This window comes from Pelodiscus sinensis, chromosome 32 (genome assembly GCF_049634645.1).
Source record: "Pelodiscus sinensis isolate JC-2024 chromosome 32, ASM4963464v1, whole genome shotgun sequence".
Classification (NCBI taxonomy): domain Eukaryota; kingdom Metazoa; phylum Chordata; order Testudines; family Trionychidae; genus Pelodiscus; species Pelodiscus sinensis.
The window spans coordinates 1,960,167-1,981,921 of record NC_134742.1 but is presented as its reverse complement, the minus strand read 5'-3'; the positions used below and the strand labels follow the sequence as shown (position 1 = coordinate 1,981,921).

The 21,755-nt window shown below is 54.5% G+C and overlaps 2 protein-coding genes across 4 annotated transcripts in view; both read left to right on the top strand.

The window, feature by feature from the left end:
* LOC106731673 (uncharacterized) overlaps positions 1-16,672 on the top strand; it is a 37,385-nt gene extending 20,713 nt beyond the window's left edge. Inside the window, exons 1-3 of one of the 3 annotated variants that reach the window (XM_075913736.1) lie at positions 11,263-11,420; positions 12,221-12,990; positions 14,018-16,207. In XM_075913736.1, coding sequence (XP_075769851.1) covers positions 12,522-12,990; positions 14,018-14,472 — 924 coding nt within the window. In that variant the 5' untranslated portion in view covers positions 11,263-11,420; positions 12,221-12,521 and the 3' untranslated portion in view covers positions 14,473-16,207. Of the gene's footprint in view, positions 1-11,262; positions 11,421-12,220; positions 12,991-14,017 lie in introns of those variants that run through there. The other 2 variants (XM_075913738.1, XM_075913737.1) reach the window with 2 other exon arrangements.
* Positions 3,019-5,327, top strand: LOC142823171 (uncharacterized). Its single transcript, XM_075913758.1, has 2 exons — positions 3,019-3,538; positions 4,302-5,327. The coding sequence occupies exons 1-2, from the start codon at positions 3,094-3,096 to the stop codon at positions 4,553-4,555; spliced, it is 699 nt and encodes a 232-aa protein (XP_075769873.1). The 5' UTR covers positions 3,019-3,093; the 3' UTR covers positions 4,556-5,327.
* Positions 16,673-21,755: the final 5,083 nt, after the last annotated feature.

Genomic DNA, 21,755 nt, shown 5'->3' with positions numbered 1-21,755 from the left:
AGCCCTGGTCAAACGCAGACCCCTAGACCACCCCTCTAATTAATTCCGATACTTTTTTTGAGCGAGACAGGCGTACCCGGCAATGGTTGCATGACGACATCGTCTACCGAGCCTCTAGTTTCTCGAATGACAAATTGTTTATTTTAGTCGTCCCACCTCCCATTGCTCACTGCCCCCAAGGCAAAGTGGGGAATGGCCCAAAGCCTCTGAAGCTAGGGCTTGAAAGCAGAGCGTTTGCACAAAATCCGATTCCTGCAGTTGGATCCCTCCTGCACTCCATCCAGCTGTTGAACACATCGGCTCTGAGCAAGAGCACTGTGCAGAAGTGTAACCGACATGTCAGGACTAAGCACTGTCTAGACCATCCCTGATAGACAGTTATCTAACCTGCTCTTACGTATCTCCAGAGATGGGGATTCCACAACCCCCCTGGGCAATTTATTCCGGTGTTTCACCACCCTGACAGGCAGGAAGTTTTTCCTCGTGTCCAGCCTCAACCTCCCTTGCTGCAGTTTAAGCCCATTGCTTCTTGTTCTATCCTCAGAGGCCAAGGAGAACAATTTTTCTCCCTCCTCCTTGTGACACCCTTTTTGACATCTGAAAACCGCTCTCATGTCCCCTCTCCATCTTCTCCTTCCCAAACTAAACAAGCCCAAATCTTTCAGTCGTCCCTCCTAGCTCCTGTTCTCTAGACCTTTCATCGTTCTTGTTGCTCTTCTCTGGACCTTCTCCACCTCTCTCCTGAAATGTGGGGCCCAGGACTGCAGAAGCCCGGCAGAAGTAGGGGGTAGATGCGTGTCCCCTGCCTGGGGCAGGTGCAGGTGAGGCTGGGCCCATAGAAGGACCCATTTATCCCTCACCAGCCACAGCTCTGAGGCCGCTCCGTGTTGGGTACCATGGCTGAGGGGGAGACGCCCCCTGCTTTGAGCCCAGCATGAAATAGTCGTGGCTGGGGGTGGGGGAGGGTGATGCCTCACCCCCAACCCCCACATTGGCCCAGAACAGATCCTTCCTGGGCCCCCTACCTCCCTGGCGCCCTCTTTCCCCCTTGGCTCCGTTGGATCCGCGCATGAGTTTCTTTTCCGTTCGGCCATCAGAGAACCAGTCCCATTCCAGGCCTGGCCCATCATCCTGGCACCATTCAGCCCTGACTTTGCTCTCAGGAGGCGAGGAAGCCAAACGTGCTGGTCTTAGCTCTTCCCGTTTGGGAGGAGTTCTTGGACAGACAGGGGGACAGACAGACGGGCTCCCCCAAACACACAGTAGATCAGATACCATGCTCCTGCCAGCTACTTACTCCCGAACCCCTCCCCCCAAACTCCTAGGCTGTGTCTACACTGGGCCACTTATTCCGGAAAATCAGCCACTTTTCCGGAATAAGCTGTGAGCTGTCTACACTGGCCCCTTGATTTTCCGGAAAAGCACTGACGATCTACTGTAAGAAATCAGCTGCTTTTCCAGAAAAACTATGCTGCTCCCGCTCAGGCAAAAGTCCTTTTTCTAGAAAACTGTTCCGGAAAAGGGCCAGTGTAGACAGCACAGTAGTCTTTTCCGCAAAAAAAGCCCCGATTGTGAAAATGACGATCGGGGCGTTTTTGCAGAAAAGCGGGTCTACATTGGCCACGGACGCTTTTCCGGAAAAAGTGCTTTTCCGGAAAAGCATCCTGCCAATGTAGACGTGCTTTTCTGAAAATGCTTTTAACGGAAAACTTTTCCGTTAAAAGCATTTCCGGAAAATCGTGCCAGTCTAGACGTAGCCCTAGAGTTTTCAAGTGCCTTAGTAGCTCCTGGAGAGAAGGTGACGTGTGTCGTTGAGGATGGGAGGGGGGAATACGGGCGTCCGGTGTGTAAGGCGGGGGAGGGCTTTGCCTTCCCAAACTGCCAGCCTGGCCCCCCAGGGACAGCGCTGGAGGTGAGGCCGGGCGCTTGCCTCTCCCAGCCTGCACCGAGCCCCCCCCCCCCGCCCAGTGGAGCAGACCGAAAGGACCCAGCTGGTTCCTGTCCAGGCAGCCCATTCTGGGGAAGAGGAAGGTAAAACCCCTAACTTCTCCTCCCACCGTGGAGGCAAGGTAGGGCACCAGGCCAGCAGCGTGCGTAGGTGCTTGCTCAGTGCTCTGTCACGGCAAGTCGCGGCAGGCGTGGGCAGGGAGGTCGAAACCAGCCTCTGAGACGGGCTCCCTCCCCAGGTCCCAATGGTGGGTGATGGCTATAAGAGAGGGTGGCTCCCGGCAGGGCTCTCTCAAAAGCTCACTACTCCTTGACAGCGCGTCTGGGGAGACACCGAGACCGGAGAGGGACGGTAAGGACTGACGGGCCCCAATCCCCTTGCCATCTCTTCCTTTGGGCCCTGATCCGGGGCAGAGCCCCAGCTAGGCTGGGAGAGGAATTCAGAGACCTGCATCTCTCGGCTCCTTCCCCCGATCCAGAGGGAATTGACTCTGTGCAGCTGGGCGGACGGAGTATCCCACCGCTGCCTGCATGTTGCACCAGGAATGGGTCTTGTCTGAGAGCGGGGAACGGCAGCATAGGACACTAGCAGCCCAGGGCTTGTAAGTAACCAGGGGCTACACGTGATTCCCTCTTTGGTTTCCTCCCTCTGGGGCACCTGGCATTGGCCACTGTTGGCAGCCAAGACGCCGGGGTAGATGGGCCTTTGGTCTGACTCATTCCATTCCCCCAGGGACACTCCACGGGTGCTAGACATGGAGAATGTTTGGGGGCGAATGTAGGACTTGGGGATCTGGTCTGCATTTGGAATTTAGGTCGAATTTCGCCTCCTATGGTCACTTTTCTAAACAATGAGTCCACGCCACCAAGCCCGTGCCTTTTCGTGGCTTCTGCAGTTGGTTTTGGAACTCCTGCTTTTCATAAGGAGCCCTGCCAAATTTGGTGGAATTAACGGGAGTGTGGACCACGTGTTGAGAAAAGTCAAAGTTCTTCGCCTTCGGAAGGCATCCCACAATGCCCTGCTCTGACCACTCGGGACAGAACTTGCACCTCTCTTGCTCTGCAGGTGAAGAGGAAAAACCCCGGGAAAGTTTGAGTTTGGTTTCCCGTGACAGGGGCACCTCTGGACAGGCAGCACCCGTGGCCATGGCTTCCAGGTCAGTTACCAAGAAGCGCACAAGAGCACCAAGGTGGAGTGATCAAGAGACACTGGACCTCATCAAGGTGTGGAGTCAGCCATCCGTTCGCTCTGGGCTCAGAAGGAGAAAAGTGGCCACTGAAAGGAAGATAGCACGCTGCATGAAGAAGAAAGGACACAACAGAAACACCAAGCAGTGCAGTACGAAAATGAGGGATCTGAAGTACGCCTATTTCAAAGCAGAGAAGGCAAACGCACAGCCCGGTGCATCGCCGGTAAAGTGCCGCTTCTATGACCAGCTGCATCCCATCCTGCGGGGATCCACCCCACGCACTCCCAACCGCCGCGTGGAGAACAGCCTGGCGCAGGGGCGGGAAGAGCAGGCTGTGGGAAACAATCAGGCAGCAAACTCCTCTTTCCGGGACAGCACGGATCCTGGGGAGGGCCCGTCTGGTGAGTTCACACATTTTTTTTTCACGCTACAAGTAAGGTTCATTGCACGTGTAACGGACTCTGGCTGTGTCTAGACTGCAGGCATCTTTCGAAAGAGGCTCTTTCGAAAGACCGCGTCTAGACTGCAGGCGGATCTTTTGAAAGAGAAATCCGCTTTTTCAAAAGAGAGCACCCAGGGAGTCTGGATGCTCTCTTTCGAAGACGGCCTCTTTACATTGAAGAACGCCTTCCTTCGAAAGAGGAACTTTCGAAGGAAGGCGTTCTTCCTCGTGAAACGAGGTTTACCGCCATCGAAAGAAAAGCCGCGTTCTTTCGAAATAATTTCGAAAGAATGCGGCTTGAGTCTGGATGCAGGGGAAGTTCTTTCGAAAAAAGGCTACTTTTTTCGAAAGAACCCCTGAGTGTGGACACGGCCTCTGCTTTTAAGAGCAGAGCAGGCATTGCCCTTTTAAGGTGGCCATTTTGACGTCTACGCCAGCCAGCCCAAGCAGACGGACAGACCAGGTTCTTTCTTGGGGGGAGGGAGGGAGGAATTAACAAGGAGCATTGGGTCGCCTCACACGCCACCCCCCAGAATTTCTTCATGCCTCCCCAGGAGGGCGCGTCCCCCAGTTTGGGAACCCCTGCTTTAAAGCATCACTTTGGTCTTGCACAGAACACATCTCCATCGGCTTTAGAGAGACCTTGGCTGTGTGTGAACAGATGAGGCTTTAGGCTGCCCTGTGTATCTCCGGTGGCGTGCATCTGTAACTTTTCATTGCAGCGGGACCTGCAGGCAGATTGCGGCGTTCGTCCCCGAGGACAGCAGCTCTCCAGCCCTCCCAGATCCAGAAGCGAAAACGGGCAAGCAAAAACGGCTTGAAGGAGCAAATGGAGAGGAGCAATACGTTCCTGGAGAGGCTCGTGGAGTGTCTGGAGAGGATCGAGAAGCAGCAGGAGGGGATTGTGGAGTGTCTGGAGAGGATCGAGAAGCAGCAGGAGGGGATTGTGGAGTGTCTGGAGAGGAACCTCTCCTGATTCGGGCAGAATAACTCTCCCTCCTCACCCAATCCCGTAGCTTCCACCCCCAGGATCCCAGGACACGGGGAGAGAACTCCAGAGTTCCCTTATATGTAACCTCCAGGGCCTCACAAGACAAAAGTCTGTCCTCGCCTTTCTGATCCCCCGCTTTGGGTTCCCACCCTGGACTTTCTTTCGGGCCCCGCTCTCTTCCCTAAACAACAAACGCACCATCGCTAGGTGACGGTTCCCGCCCCTCTCTACCCTGTCCCCGCAGGCTTTTTGAAACTGACTTTTGGATCCAAATATGCATCGCCCCAAGATGCTTTGGGCAAAACACCTCGTGGCACCGAAAAGTTGTAACATCAGAACCCGCTGGGGCCGTGGCTCTTAGTTTGGTGCATGGCTCACTTAAAGGGACCCGACCCCCCATCCCGGGCAGGCAGTTCTCAGGTTTCTCTGCTCGCTAGTCCACCTCGCTGAGGGACAGCAAAGCATTTGTGTCTCTGTGTGCTCTGTTTGCCCTCACTCGGGACACCACGGCACTCTGCAGCATGGAACCAGGCCTGCCCCCGGGGACTCTGCTGCGTCTCGTGGACACGTTGCCGGCAGCCTGGCTGCATTTGCTGCAGGCTGCCATCCGGGAGGACCATCAAGGGGCTGTCAGGATCCAGGGGGCCCTGTGGGAGAGCTTCCACCCTGAGAAGCGCTAAGAGCTTCCCTGGTCTGCCCCACCGGGGGCTCGTGCCCCATTCCTCCCTCTCCTCCTTCTACTTACCCTTCCCTAGCCCCCCCCCTTCCTGATGTCAATAAAAGACACGTATTTTCAAAAATAACAACTCTCTTTATTCAACACAACCGGGGAGGGGGAATGAACCTCTGGGGAGACGGGGAAAAGGAGGTGGGAGAGGGGAAGAGAGAGGGTGGGAGAGGGGAGGGGGAAAACTGGGAGGAGGGATCTGGAAGGGGGAAGCCAGGGGAAAAAGGAGGAGGGGAAACTCAGGGATGGGGGTGGGGGTCTCGCTGGGCCAACCGCTTCCCAGCACGGCGAGGGAGGGGGCCTCGGTGTCCCCGGGGGATGGGGTGGAGGGTGAGGTTGAGGTAGGGGGTGTGGACATTGAGGAGGAGGGTGTGGGGGTTGAGGAGGAAGAGGTGGGAGGGGGTCAGGAGTGGGAGGAGGGACAGTTGTTGGGGGGGGGCAGCAGGCGCAGGACTGGCACGGGGTGGTTGCGCCCTGCACGAGCAGCTGGTGCAGCTGTAGAAAAAGGAGAGAATTGGTCAGTTCTCCCTGGGGACACGGTGGGTGATGCCCAGCCCCTGCCCCGTGACGTGAGGGCGACCGTGCCCTGCACCGTCAGAGCCGCTGTGCTTGCACAGAGGCCATTGTCAGGATGTCTGGCTCTCCCCGGGACTGGGAGCTGCCCCAAGACCACACCCATGTCCCTGTGCCGTGTACAGTGCAGCCGGGGAGGTGGGGGAGATGTCCCCTGCCTCTGTGTAGAGGGGGCGTGTGAACGGAGGGCGTCCTGCTGGGTCCTGCCCCGGGGTCGGGAGCGTGTCAGGTCGCTTCACACACGCGTGTGCCTATTGGGCCCCTGTGTGTCACACAGCTGGAGCCACCTGCCCAAGGGTGGCATGGCACGTGCTCGCACGGGCATAGGTGGCTGCGTGATCCGTGGGAGGCATGGTCCTTGGTCTCCCTCTCCCCCCCCGGGTAGGGGACTGTGCTGGCACTTACCCGGTACAGCCTCCCTGGACGACCCTGCCGACTCCGGTGCCGGAACAGCCGGCGTGACCCCTCCGGTGCACCCGGGTCAGGGCCCTCCGGTCCCGGCTCGCTGCCTCCCAGGCTGGCGCAGACCGCCCCGCCCCCCAAGAGTCGGTCGAGGGCAGGGAAGTAGGGGCAGCTGTTTCACTTTCAGGTGCACCTGCTCCTGGATGCGCCTGTGTCCCTTTCGGGCCAGGGTGGCCACTATGCAGCTGTAGACAGCTGTGTTCCTCCTAGTGTAGAGATCATGGTTCTCCCCCCAAACCTCAATGAGGTCCATGACCTCCGCACTAGTCCAGGAGGGCGCGCACCATCTATGGTCCCTGGCTGGCCCCTGGGTTCTGGGAAACTGGGCAGGGGAGAGCTGGCTGTCACTGGCTGCCTGGCTCATCCTGCGGCCACTGGGTCGGGGCGGAGACTGCTGGCACATGCCGTCTGGCCAGAGTCTACCCCTTGAAGGGCCCTGGGGCTGGGGGAGAGGAGAGGAGTTTTCCTGGTTTGGCCCAGAGCGGCCACCAGGGCAACCTGGGAAGGGCTAGCCTCCAGCGAGTCCGAATTAAGAGGCTACACAGCCCTTAATTTGACCTACTTAATTCAAACGAGGCGTTACACCTGCTTTTCACGAGGAGCCAGGCCAAAAGTGTCCTGTCGTGTTGGAACAGCCAGGAGTGTGGACCCCGTGTGGAGAAAAGTTAAAGTGTTTGGCCTCCAGGAGGCATCCCACAATGCCCTGCTCTGACCACTCCGGCCAGAACTTGCACCTCTGTTGCTCTCCAGGTGAAGAGGAAAAGCCCTGGGAAAGTTTGAGTTTTGTTTCCCGCGCCAGCGTTGCAGAGGCACCTCCGAACACGCAGCACACGTGGCCATGGCTTCCAGGCGTGCAAAATCCAAGATGCACAAAATAGCACCAGCATGGATCAGGCAGGTGACCTTGGACCTCGCTGAGGTGTGGGGAGACCAATCCGTTCTCTCTGCGCTCCGAAGCAGCAAGAGAAACGTGGCTATCTATAAGGGTATAGCAGTGCGCCTGGAGAAGAAAGTCATAGAAATGTAGCCGTGTTAGTCTGGTGTGGCTGAAACAAAAGACAGGACGATGCAGCACTTTAAAGACTAACAAGATGGTTTATTAGGTGATGAGCTTTTGTGGGCCAGACTAAGGGTATGTCTACACTATCTTGTTAATTCGAGCTAGGTAGGCAAATCAGGTAACCCTGGATTGCAAACGAAGCCCGGGATTTAAATATCCCGGGCTTGATTTGCATGTTCCCATCCGGCCGCCATTTTTAAATCCGCCTTAGGCCGAATGAACTGCCGGCGGCTACCCGCGGCAGTTTAAAATTAATCCGAACTAAGTCGTGGAATGAGTAACAGTTAATCCGAACTAAAGACTTAGTTCGGATTAACTTTAACCTGCCGTGTGTAGCAGTTCGTTTGGACTAAGGGGGATTTAAAATATGGCGGCTGGATGGGAACATGCAAATAAAGCCGGGGTTACTTAAATCCCGGGCTTCATTTGCAACCCCGGTTCCCTGATTTGCCTACCTATCTCGAATTAACGAGCTAATGTAGACATACCCTCAGGAAGTGGGTCTGGCCCACGAAAGCTCATCCCCTAATAAACCATCTTGTTAGTCTTTAAAGTGCTGCATAGTCCTGGCTTTTGCTGGAGAAGAAAGGATACGCCAAAAACGTCCGGCAGTGCAGTGTGAGACTAAAGGAGCTGAAGTTTGCCTGTCACAAAGCAAAGGAGGCCAACACATGGCCCGGTGCATCGCTGCAAAGATGCCGCTTCTATGACCAGCTTCTTGCCATCCTGGGGAGGAACCGGCCCGGCTTCCCCAGTCGGACCGTGGGATCCACCTGAGACACGGTCCCTGCGTGGAGAACGGCCTGGCGCTGGGGTGGAAGGAAAAGGATGAGGAGAACCATCAGCCAGCAAGCTCTTCTTTCCAGGACAGCACTGATCCTGGGGAGGGCTCTTCTAGCGAGTTCACAATTTTTGATTTCTTGCTAGGAGCAGGGTTCATCGCACGTGTAACGGACTCTGCGCCTGCACCGCACCAGCGGGGAGGCCGGAACGGTTGCGAACCATCCTGGAAACAAAGCAGGAATCCTTCCTGCGCAGCTCCATGAGGCTCTCACAGGGGGACTCTTTGATCCTTCTCACAAGGTTCCCGGGGACGGAAGGCTTAGTCCGTCCTGCACAGTAGGGCCTCTTCCCGCCAGGGAAACCCCCCATCCTGGGAGAGGGTGTCACAAGGAGGAGGCTGGAGCTGCAGATACTCATGCCGTCTTCAAAGATGAGGGCATAGAATGGGAGCAATACGATACTTTCTGTCTTAGCGATTCCTTTCCTACTGTTTCTTCGCTTTTTAGATTGCGCCGGCACATTGAGCAGATGTTTTCAGGGATGGTTCTATGATTTCTCTCTCTCTGTCTCGCGCTGTGTCTAGACTGGCAAGTTTTTGCGAAAAGCGGCTGCTTTTGCGCAAAAACTTACCATCTGTCTAAACTGGCCACTTGAATTTGCGCAAGAGCACTGACTTTGTCATGTACACAATCAGTGCTTCTCGCGCAAATGCTTTGACGTTCCCGTTCGGGCAAAAGCCCTTTTGCGCAAATGCTTTTGTGCAAAAGGCCCAGTGTAGACAGCGAAGAACTATTTTGCGCAAAAAAGCCCCGATGGCGAAAACGGTGATCGGGGCTTTCTTGCGCAAAATCGCATCTAGACAGGCCACGGATGCTTTTGTGCAAAAGCACTTTTTGAGCAAAAGTGTCCGTGCCGATCTAGACACTCTTTTCCGCAAATGCTTTTAACGGAAAAACTTTTCCGTTAAAAGCATTTGCAGAAAATCATGCCAGTCTAGATGTAGACTCTGTTTTTGTTTGTTTGTTTGTTTGTTTGTTTGTTTAGAGCCCTAACAGCTTTTATAGACCCCATCCTTTTTGGATCAATAGCAGGAATGATTTACTTTGCATTTCTCAACGCTGAATTCCCCCTGCCCCTGTGTAGCCCTGTCACCCAGTTTTCTGAGATCGCTTCCTCGCCCTCTGCCCTCAGCTTTGGACACGACTATTTTGTGTGATTTTGCCCATTTTACCACCTTCCCGTTTGCTCCTTTTTCGAGAGCACTTAGGGGGAAGTGGAACAGCCCTGGTCAAACGCAGACCCCTAGACCACCCCTCTAATTAATCCCGATACTTTTTTTGAGCGAGAGAGGCGTACCCGGCAATGGTTGCATGACTAGATCGTCTACCGAGCCTCTAGATTCTCGAATGACAAATTGTTTATTTTAGTCGTCCCGCCTCCCATTGCTCACTGCCCCCAAGGCAAAGTGGGGAATGGCCCAAAGCCTCTGAAGCTAGGGCTTGAAAGCAGAGCGTTTGCACGAAATCCGATTCCTGCAGTTGGACCCCTCCTGCACTCCATCCAGCTGTTGAACACATCGGCTCTGAGCAAGAGCACTGTGCAGATGTGTAACCGACATGTCAGGACTAAGCCCTGTCTAGACCATCCCTGATAGACAATGATCTAACCTCCTCTTACGTATCTCCAGAGATGGGGATTCCACAACCCCCCTGGGCAATTTATTCCGGTGTTTCACCACCCTGACAGGCAGGAAGTTTTTCCTCGTGTCCAGCCTCAACCTTCCTTGCTGCAGTTTCAGCCCATTGCTTCTTGTCCTGTCCTCAGAGGCCAAGATGAACAATTTTTCTCCCTCCTCCTTGTGACACCCTTTTTGACATCTGAAAACCGCTCTCATGTCCCCTCTCCATCTTCTCCTTCCCAAACTAAACAAGCCCAATTCTTTCAGTCATCCCTCCTAGCTCCTGTTCTCTAGACCTTTCATCGTTCTTGTTGCTCTTCTCTGGACCTTCTCCGATTTCTCCACCTCTCTCCTGAAATGTGGGGCCCAGAACTGCAGAAGCCCGGCAGAAGTAGGGGGGTAGATGCGTGTCCCCTGCCTGGGGCAGGTGCAGGTGAGGCTGGGCCCATAGAAGGACCCATTTATCCCTCACCAGCCACAGCTCTGAGGCCGCTCCGTGTTGGGTACCATGGCTGAGGGGGAGACGCCCCCTGCTCTGAGCCCAGCATGAAATAGACGTGGCTGGGGGTGGGGGAGGGCGATGTCTCACCCCCCCAACCCGCACATTGGCCCAGAACAGACCCTCCCTGGGCCCCCTACCCTCCTGGCGCCCTCTTTCCCCTTTGGCTCCGTTCAGTCTGTACGTGAGTTTCTTTTCCGTTCGGCCATCTGAGAACCAGTCCCGTTCCAGGCCTGGCCCATCATCCTGGCACCATTCAGCCCTGACTTTGCTCTCAGGAGGCGAGGAAGCCAAACGTGCTGGTCTTAGCTCTTCCCGTTTGGGAGGAGTTCTTGGACAGACAGGCGGACAGACAGACAGGCTCCCCCAAACACGCAGTAGATTAGATACCATGCTCCTGCCAGCTACTTACTCCCGGACCCCTCCCCCCAAGCCGCTAGAGTTTTCAAGTGTCTTAGTAGCTCCTGGAAAGAGGGTGACGTGTGTAGGTGAGGATGGGGGGGAGTACGGGTGTCTGGTGTGTAAGGCAGGAGAGGGCTTTGACTTGCCAAACCGCCAGCCTGGCCCCACCCACACTCTGCCCCCCAGAACGCCTGCTGTCGGCACACGGGGGAGTGGAGTGAGGTTGCCCCCATGGAGGGGGCCTCAGCAGAAGGAGCGGGGCTGGAGATGGGGCCGGGGGTTTGCCTCCCCCAGCCTTCGCAGACCCTCCGTGGAGCGGGCCGAAAGGACCCGGCCGGTTCCTGTCTGTTCAGCCCATTTCTGGGAAGAGGAAAGTGAAACCTAAACCTTTCCTCCCTCCCAGGGGCAAGTCAGGCAAAGAGGCCAGGATCGCATGAAGAGGCTTGCCCAATGCTCTGCGTCACGGCAAGTCACTGGCAGGCGTGGGCAGGGAAGGTGCAACCTGCCTCTGTGTGAGACTGCCTCCCCAGATCCCAAGGGCGGGTGGTGGCTCCTTCGGGTGGGTATAAGAACGGCTGACTCCCAGTAGCGGCGCTGAGGCACCGAGCCGGACCAGGCAGCTTGCAGATCGTGTGTGTGGGGAGACACCAAGCCCGGAGAGGGACGGTAAGGACAGGCCCCAACCCCCCCTTGCCATCCGAGGCAGAGACCCAGCCGGGCGGGGAGAGGAATTCAGAGCCCTGCGTCTCTTGGCTCCTTCCCCAGATCCAGAGGGAATTGACTCCGGGATCCCACCGCTGCCTGCACGTTGTGCCGGGGGAGGGGAGGGTGGGATCTTGGCTCCAGTGCTGGGAGCAAGGACGGTTCCCAAGTCCCAAGGGTGAGCGTAGGATGCTAGCAGGCCAGGGCTGGTAAGTAACCAGGGGCTCCACATGATTCCCTCCCTCTGGGGCGCCTGACGTCGGCTGCTGTCGGCAGCCACGATGCCGGGCTAGATGGGCCTTTGGTCTGACTCATTCCATTCCCCATCACATCACCCGTGGAACTAGGCAGCCCCCCTCAGGCAAGGCCCTGGGGCTAAGTCTCCCAGCCTGAGTTGCCCCACCCCTACTGCCCAGGCTCTCCATGGGAGCCAAGCCCCCAGCACTGTAGGGGAGACGCAAGACCCCCAACTCCCCTCCCTCAGGGCCGGCCTTAGGTACCCTGAGGAAACCTGTATTGTGGCCCCCCTGTGTGTGGCTACAGCTCCCCAACCTCTCTTCACGCTGACCCAGCCCGGTTTGAGGCGAGTGGCCAAGCGGCAGGGTACCGGCCCAGTGTGTGCCTTAGGGGGACTGCGTGAGGGACACTCCCCGGGTGTGAGAGACAAGGCGTGTGTTTGGGGGGCGAACATAGGACTCGGGGCCCTGGTCTATACTTAAAGCGTTTGTCGAATTGAGCCATTTACGGTTGCTTTTCTAAACAAGGAATCTACACCACCAAGCCTGTCCATTTTTGTGGTTTCTGAAGTCGGTTTTCAGTCCTCCTGCTTTCAACAAGGCCCCACGCCAAATTCGGTGGAACTCACAGGAGTGTGGACCCCGTGTTGAGAAAAGTTGAAATTTTTGGCCTCCAAGAGGCATCCCACAGTGCCCTGCTCCGACCGTTCGGGCCAAAACTTGCACCTCTGTTGCTCTGCAGGTGAAGAGAAAAAGCCGTGGGAAAGGTTGAGTTTTGTTTCCCACGCTGGCGTTGCAGGGCACCTCCGGACAGACAGCACCCGTGGCCATGGCTTCCACGAGTACAAGTTCCACGAAGCTCAAAAAAGAAAATTGGAGCAGCCAGGAGACCTTGTTCTTCATCAAGGTGTGGAGACAGAAATCCAACCCCCGTAAACTCCAAAACAACAAGAAAAATCCAAACATCTCCACTGACTTAGCAGCGCGCCTGGCGAAGAAAGGGTACACCAGAACCGCCCAGCAGTGCCGCACAAAAATAAAGTATCTGAAGGACGCCTATCGCAAAGCAAATAAGGCAAACCCGCCGCAAAAATGCCGCTACTATGACCAGCTGCATGCCATCCTGCGGGAGGACCAGATTAGCATCCCCAGGCAGACTGTAAGATCCACCCCACAAACTCCCGGTGGTCGCGTGGAGAACAGCCTGGCGCTGGCGTGGGAGCAGCAGGATGCGAGAAACAATCAGGCAGCAAACTCCTCTTTCCAAGGCAGCACGGATCCTGGGGAGGGCCCTTCTGGTGAGTTCACAATTTTTTTTTCATGCTACAAGTAGGGTTCAGTGCGGGTGTAACGGAAGGGGGAGGCCGGAACGGCTTGTGAACCGGCCTGGAGACATAGCAGGAATTCTCCCTGCGCAGCTCCATGATGCTCTCACAGGGGGACTCTTTGATCCTTCTCACAAGGTTGCTGGGGAGGGAAGGCTTCATCCGTCCTCCATAGTAGGGCCCCCTCCCGCCAGGGAAACCCCCCTTCCTGGGAGAGGGCTCCTTCCCTTTCCCACGGGAGTCCTGAGGGCGGAAAGGGGCTTCTGTATGAAGGAGAAAGGAAGTGAGGTGTGGCGGACCTAGGAGGGAAGCCATGTGACCCACCATCCTACCCCTGCGGGATTGTGCCCCATAACATGCCTGCCTCCAAACCATGGGAGTCCCAGTCCTCCCTTGAGAACGCTGTTGTGTGCTGGATGGACTGTGGCCGCTTGAAAGCAGTGGTTCCCAAACCTTTTTGCATTATGACTCCTTTCTGATTGTTGAGAAACTGTCACCTTCCCTCCCCCCCCCCCCCCCCTGCTCTCCCCTGCTCCCGCAAAGAAAAATTCCAGCAAAAGTTAAGCAAAATAAATAAATAGAACTGACTGGGGCCAAAAAAACAAACAAAAATAGCAGCAAAACTTGTCAAGCAATCCCCCTCCTCCCCAAAAAACCCCCCACCCTTTTAAGAGCAGAGCAGGCATTGCCCTTTTAAGGTGGCCATTTTGAAATCTACGCCAGCCAGCCTGAGCAGACCGACAGACCAGGTTCTTTCTTGGGGGTGGGAATTGACAGGCAGTGATGGATCATCTAACCCTCCCCCCTGTCCCGGAATTTCTTCTTGCCACCCCCCCCCCCCCCCACCCGTTTGGGAACCCCTGCTTTACAGCATCACTTTGGCCTTGCACTGGACACATCTCCATCGACTTTAGAGAGACCTTGGGTGTGTATGAACAGATGAGGCTTCAGGCTCCCCCGTGTATCTCCAGCAACGTGCATCTGTAACTTTTCTTTGCAGCGGGACCCGCAGGCAGCTTGCGGCCTACGCCCCTGGCTCCAGCAGCTGTCCAGCACCCGCAGAGCCCCAGGGAAAAACGGGCACGAGAAGTCATCTTGGAGGAGAAAATAGTGAGGATCAAGAAGTTCCTGGAGAGGCTCGTGGAGCGGCAGGAGAGGCTCGCGGAGCGGCAGGAGAAACTCGCGGAGTGGCAGGAGAGGGTAGTAGAGCGCCGGGAGGAGACTGCAGAGCAGCCGGAGAGGGTAGCGAAGCAGCGGGATTGGACTGCAAAGCGGCAGGAGAGGGTAATGCAGCAGCAGGAGGGGATCACGGAGCGGCTGGAGAGGTTATTGGAGCGGCAGGAGTGCCTAGTGGGGAGGCTGGAGAGGGCACTGGAGCAGCGGCGGAGGATGGCACATGGGCAGTGCAGGACCACTCTTGAAGATATAGCCAGAATAAAACTCCGTTTCGGGTGAGCTGGCCAACAGCCTGAGGGCGTTAGAACTCGCTGTGCGTTTCCTGTTATTTAAAATTTGTCTTTCCTTTGGCTCGGCCTGTTTGCACTCGCATCTTACATCCGCCTGTTTGCCCTTAATAAAATCACTTTGGTTTACTCCCCAGCATCAATCCTTGTTACCTGGGGGAGCAGCCAGGGTGCATTTCATTGCTAACGGGGGCTCACCCAAACCATTCATCGTGGTTCTGATCCCGTCTGGGGAGCGCGTGACTGGAAATTGGTCCCGAAACGAGATTCTCCTCAGATCTGAAGAGGTTCAGGGTCTCTATTTCTCCGGGAGAGGGGGATCTCAGCTCTGTGCTGTGTCTCGGGGAGACCAGGGGATCTGGCCCAGCAGGGCAGGGCGGTGAGACGCCCCAGACGACAAGGAGGCGAGTGGCAGCGACTTTGTCCGCACCCCGAGAAACACCCCCAAAGGGTCGTCTATGGCGGCCCCCCCATCACAGTCTGAACAACAGTCTCTTTATGGGTGATGGTGTAGGGTGGGGGAATTACAGGCAAACCCCTTGGATGCAGGGGACGGCTTGTTGAAAACATGACTCTCAAAACTGGCCCTTCCTCAAACTTTCTTTCAAAGTTTCAAATTGGTTTACGCTGCCCGGCATTGCACATCCTGGTGTCTGGCTGTGTCAAAATGTCCAGCGACCACCGCTACTCTGCCAGATAACTCCCCCCCCACACACACACACATGCTTCCTTGAGGTCTAACCGAGCCAGGAGGCTCCTAAATCTTCCCGGGTGCTCAGATGCAGCCACATCTTGGGAGGGGGTAGCATGGCTCCATCCACCTCTCTGCTCCAGAGTCACTAAGGCGGGGTGGGCAATAATTTTTGGTGGGAATGGGCCACTCCAAGATTGGTTTGTACTACCCAGCGCTGTGCTCTCCTCGTCCTGGGGCCTGGTTGCACCAAAATCTTTGGTGAGGGGCTCTGCCCCCACCCTACCAGATAACTCTCCCCCCCCACACACACATGCTTGCTCTCACAAAGATTATGGAGCATGCAGCAGGCAGCTCCCACCACGGGAAAGGTGCATATGCTGAGGTCTTACTGAGTCAGGAGACGCCTAAATCTTCCTGCAGTGCTCAGACGCACCCACATGACTGTCCCCTGAGGTGCCCTGCTAAATACGTCCCCATAGTTGAAGCAAGAGCCATAGAGAACTCTTCCGCGTGTGGTCTTTCAAACCCGTTTTTCATTCCCCGTAGAGTAATTTCATGCCGACCGCATTTCCCAAGTGTGCTTCTGAGAACGTCGCATGGGACTGTGTGAAAAGCCTTCCTAAAAAATCAAGCAAAATCTACCGCTTCCCCCCAAGATACTAGATCAATAATCGTGACAAAGAAGGAAATTACTCTGTTTTTTTCTTGGCCAATCCACGCTGGCTATTTCTTAGAATCCCATTTTATAAGGTACTTACAAACCGATTGTTTCCAGGTTGTCAAGTTTAGAATAACAAATCTATAGTTTCCTCAAGTCCTCTTTGTTTGTTTCTTTTTTTTTAAGATAGCCACAAAATTTGCCCCATGCCAGTGCTATGGGACCTCGCCTTTCCTCCGTGAGGATTCAGGGATTGTTTCATCTATTTCCTCCAGTACTTTAGTCATGACTGGTGGAGAAAAAGTGAATAAGGAAAAGTTATTTACTTATTCTGTCAGGTGGGAAAAATAATAAGGCTGCAGAGGAAGTCCCCTGTCAATGCTAGACCCTTTCCGAGTCTTGTGACAGCCAGCATCTATCATCTGGTGGTGCGTTTTAATTAATCAAAGGACCCAGTATAGGTGAACCAAACACTAATCAATTTATCAAGGGTACATTTAGAAAATAGGGGATTTGGGGTGTATTCAAAATATGGTTAACAAGATACAATAAACAGTACAGTAATCAATTCCTCACAATCCACAAGGAAAAGCCAAATTTGGGCAGAATCCAATTGGTATGGGAAGTACAGTAACAAATGTTTATCGCAGCCTTCTTGAGAGTTCCCAGACGGTCGCACAGGACCTCAAATCGGTCAGCTCCCCGAGAGCTTTGTGAGAGGAGCACTGAGGTGAGCCCTCTGCCTCTTCTGTGCCGATGGCGAATAGCATCGGGGTGGCTGGCGATGGTCTTCAGCGGAGTCTCCCGTACGGCCGCAGCCGCAGTCTTGTTCTGGAGCCTGATAATCTGTGAGGAAAACCCCCGCGCATCCTGCCTCTGGGATGGGCAGCCCCGCACTGCCCGGCTGTCGGCCTTTTATGCCCTCTCAGGTGGGATACCCCTGCTAGGGAAACCCCACAGCGCCCTCCCCTGTGAAGGAGACCCCACAGCGTCCACCCCTGCAAGGGAGACCCCACAGTGTCCGCCCCTGCTAGGAGACCCCACAGCATCTGCCCCTGCTTGGGAGACCCCGCAGCGTCCAGCCCTGCGAGGGAGACCCTGTGCAATGTACTTCTGAGGTAAATCCAGTTTAAACCGGAACTTGTTTACTTGTTTTCTGCCAAAGGCGGGAAAACCATGATCTGACAGACCCAGGGCGTGTGGCTCATCTTCCATTGTGTTTTACAAAATGGATGCCAGTTCCTCCGTTTTGATTGGAACAGGGATACCCTGTCATATCCAATGTGACAAACCAAACATACATTAGAAGCCAAAATTTAACTACTTAGGATTTTACACTTAACAATCCCCTCCTGGAAGGATGTTGACTGCAAGGATAACACCTTTCACGAACTAGGAAACCCTCAGTCCTCGGCTTTTTTGATCGCACACAGATTTCACCTTTCCTTGATTCTTTGTTTTTCCAGGTTTATAATATAGACATCCAGTTACTACAACGAGGCGCAATAGCATTAACCCTTGAATGAACAACACTACAACAATAGGGTGGATTATGGTTACCCAGGGAGATCTAACTTCTCCCATACTGACGGGCTACGTCTACATGGCATGATTTTCCGGAAATGCTTGCCAGCCGTCTACACTCGCCCCTTGAATTTCCGGAAAAGCACTGACGATCTACTATAAGAAATCAGCCGCTTTTCCGGAAATACTATGCTGCTCCCGTTTGGGCAAAAGTCCTTTTTCCAGAAAACTGTTCTGGAAAAGGGCCAGTGTAGACAGCACAGTCGTGTTTTCCGCAAAAAAGTCCCGATCGCGAAAATGACGATCAGGGCTTTTTTGCGGAAAAGCGCGTCTAGATTGGCCACGGATGCTTTTCTGGAAAAAGTGCTTTTCCGGAAAAGCATCCTGCCAATGTAGATGCGCTTTTTCTGGAAATACTTATAACGGAAAACTGTTCGATTTTAAGCATTTCCGGAAAATCATGCCAGTGTAGACGTAGCTGGTGAGTTTCCAAATCAATACCAGTATGTAGTGGATGCAAAGCATCGTATTACTTGTGTAACCCTTCCGCCAGGTAGGCCCGGCGGTAACCAAGGCTGGGTTCAATATCTAGGGGTCCATCTCTCTCAGAACCGGCTCAAGCCCCCACCTAGTAGCCTGGGAAATTCACACACCCCTGGGCACCTCTGAGAGGCAATGCTTCCCCACTCGCACGCACAGAGTCTGAGTGTGGAAAAGAAACTTTTAATGAAAGAGAGAGAAGTCACATGGCATTAGCTTGGGAAAATACCACGAACAGAGTTCGTAGCCCCCCTGCCCCACGAGTAACTGTCCCAGCTCAAAAGGATCGAGCAATGTCTTTTGCCTCTCAGGCTCACCAGCCCAACAAGGTAACGGTTGCGTTCCCTTACCCGAACTTTCTCCGTACCCCACATCAAACGCCCCACGTACAGCTCTGTCCGGTCAGTGCAGACCCTGACACATCATCCGGATGACTCTACTCCTTGAGCCTGAGGCTATGCCACCTTTGTGCTGCTCCTACCAGCCACCTGTCGGTTGTTCCCGCAAGCCGCACCTCTGGCCACCTGCGGCCCTCCTACTGGCTGCCCGCTGGTTGTTCCCGCCAACTGCTCCTCTAGCTACAATGGCTCTGGCTTCCAGCCAAACCAGTGATTTCAATTCTTTAGCCACCACCGAGGCCACCTGCCCCCACTCCTACTGGCTGCCTGCCGGTCGTTCCCGCCAGCTGCACCACTGGCCACCTGCCAGTCGCTCCCGCCAGCCGCTCTGCTGCCGCCATTCCTACCAGCCACTTGCCTGTCGTTCCCGCCAGCTGCTCCACTAGCTGCAATGGCTCTGGCTTCCAGCCAAACCAGTGATTTCAGCTCTTAGTGATTTCAATTCTTTAGCCGAGGCTGGCCAAAGATTCCCGCTTCCACTGGACTCGCAAAAAGACTCCTCATGGCGTCTGCTTTAGGTCTGTCCTTAAAACCAGGGGAAAAGGGGCAGGTTGAGCCAGTCTGTGCTGTCTACACTGGCCCTTTTCCGGAACAGTTTTCCGGAAAAAGACTTTTGCCCGAACGGGAGCAGCATAGTTTTTCTGGAAAAGCACTGATTTTACATTAGATCGTCAGTGCTTTTCCGGAAATTCAAGCGGCCAGTGTAGACAGCTGGCTAGTTATTCCAGAAAAGCGGCTGATTTTCCAGAATAAGTGGCCAGTGTAGACACAGCCTTGGAGTGAGCACCCCAACCCCCAGGGCTGCTTTCTCCTTTTAGCTGGGTGATAGCATGAAGTAATTCAGCCCCAGCTTACACCTGTATACCTCAAAAACATTGTCTACTTCAACACTATGTACAGATGTATTTCCATCACTTCCTTGCTACGCTCTTTTCTGACAGGCAAGAGGGCAGGGTGGACGCTCGGCTGGGATTTCTTGTGCAAGAAACCCCTATGGCTAAAATGGCCATTGGAGCATTCTTGCACAAGAAAGCGTACACACGGTCATGGAAGACAAAGCCACACGCCCTGGTTCTGTCAGATCCTGATTTTCCCGCCTTTGGCAGAAAACAGGTAAACAAGTTCCAGTTCAAACTGGATTTACCTCAGAAGTACATCGCACAGGGTCTCCCTCGCAGGGGCGGATGCTGCGGGGTCTCCCTAGCAGGGGTCTCCCACCTGAGAGGGTATAAAAGGCCGACAGCTGGACAGTACGGGGCTGCCCATCCTTGAGGCAGGGTGCGCGGGGTTTTCCTCACAGATTATTGGACTCTGGAACAAGACAGCGGCTGCAGCCATACAGGAGACTCCACTGAAGACCATCGCCTGCCACCCTGACCGCTACTTACCATTGGCAGGGAAGAGGCTGGAGGCTGGAGAGGGATGACAGGAGAGGCTGGAGAGGGATGGCAGAAGACAAATCGCTTGATCATTGTCTTCAGTCCACCTTCTCCGGGGCACCTGGTGCTGGCCACTGTCGGCAGACAGGATACTGGGCTAGATGGACCTTTGGTCTGACCCAGTACAGCCATTATGTTCTTATGTCCACCTCTTGCCTGAAACGTGGGGCCCAGAACTGGATACAAGACACCAACAGAGTCTGATTAGCACAGAGTCGTGCGGAAGGAGGACGCATGTGGTAACCTCTCACGCCTTTTGCTCCTGAGGTTCCCAGACCGATGATCAACAGCACGGCTAGCAGGTGAAGGCCCAGCTGTTACGTTATTGGAGTCGAAAGATCACTGTTGCACCCATGGGGAGGGGGGTGTTTGCCCCGAAACTCTGTAGAAAGGGGGGCATGTGAGGTGTCAAATGAAAGCGTATGTTCTACTGGTACTGCCTGTGTTCTTTGTGAACTTGTATAATAGCTGTGCGTGGAGTTATGAATATGTACTCTGTGTTGATGCTGGGAACTTCTCTGAAAGGCTGTTCAACCAGCAACCGTGCTAATTAGCAAGGAGACAATGGATCTCTAGGTGCCGACCCACACCTGAGGAATGGGTCTGATACCTGCCAGGGCACAATGGTGGAGAGCGTAGGACACAGAGAGAGGTCGCACGACCATGTGACGTGCTCTGGCCGGGAAGATGCCAGGAGAGGTATGTCCGGCCCAGTCTGTCACACCAGTGAGGGAAGGTGAGCCCCATCCCTGCCTCCTGAGGCTCCGCCCCTACAGCCAAGCCCCGCCCACCTCCACCCCAATCCTTCCTGGCCACCTGCAGGGCTCAGGCTGCTACACAGGCCGGGCCATGTGGCCAACTTTGGGAATGTTGTGCCTTTCCCTGTCTGCATTACCGGCCACCAATCGACACCTGGCTTTGACTTTTGCCTTGTAATATGCCACAGAGCCAGTCCTCCACAGAGTGGGGGGCTGGAGCCCACACCCACAAAGGGGCGTAGGGGTTGCAATGGTCACACACACACACACACACACACACACACACACACACACACACACACACACACACACGAACAACACTGTGATCCATAGGGCCTTGGCTCCCCGTACAAAGCATAGGAAGAGGTAGACACCTCAGAACAGGACCCCCAAAAGCCAGCTCCCACTCAACAGAGTGGACGTTTTCTCTGACGTGTTTAGGCTGCCTCAGTTTCCCGAGGGTGAAAAGGGACAGCTTGTTCTCAGCACAGGCTGTGAGATGTCGGTCTACAGAACTCAGTGGCAATGTAGACGCAGGTATAGTTTTGTCGACAAAAGTCAACTTTTGTCAACAAAACCCGTAGGCTAGACACGCCCTTATAGTCCTAGCCTTCACAGCTTCCTCAGGCAAGGAGTTCCACAGTTTGACTATGCACTGGGTAAAGAAGAACGTCCTTTTATTTGTTTTAAACTTGCGTAACCTGAAGAATAACGCCTCTTCTGAAAGAGCTCTTTTGGAAGATCGGCTGAAGATACGCAACTCCAGTTGTGTAAATACTGTAGCTGGAGTCAACATACCCTAAGCCGAACGTGGTGCTGTCCCGACTGCGGAAGGCCAATGAGTGTAAATATTCCCATTGACTTCTCTTCCTCCTTGAAAATCGAGGAGTTCCAGCATTAATTGGGGGCACTCTCAACCTTCGATGTAGCATGTCCTTAGAAGACCTCCTAAATCGAATCTCCATCTTTGGAGATATTTAAGAGCCGGTTAGATAGACCTCCGTCAGAGATTGGTTACCTCAGGGGTTTGCAGTTTACGGTGCTCGAGCCAAATACGGCTTGGTACAGAACCAAATAGGGCTCATGTGTCATTCCCAAAACACACGCCACTTTTTAAAGTCAAATGAAAAAGGAATTCAAAATGGGAAAAACGCGTGACGTGCGAAAAGATGCCGCCGCAGAAGTCCCGTGAAATAAAGTTTGTGTGGACGATGTTTCATTTGTGCTCTTATTAATCCCCACGCTAATCACTGCTCCATGCTAT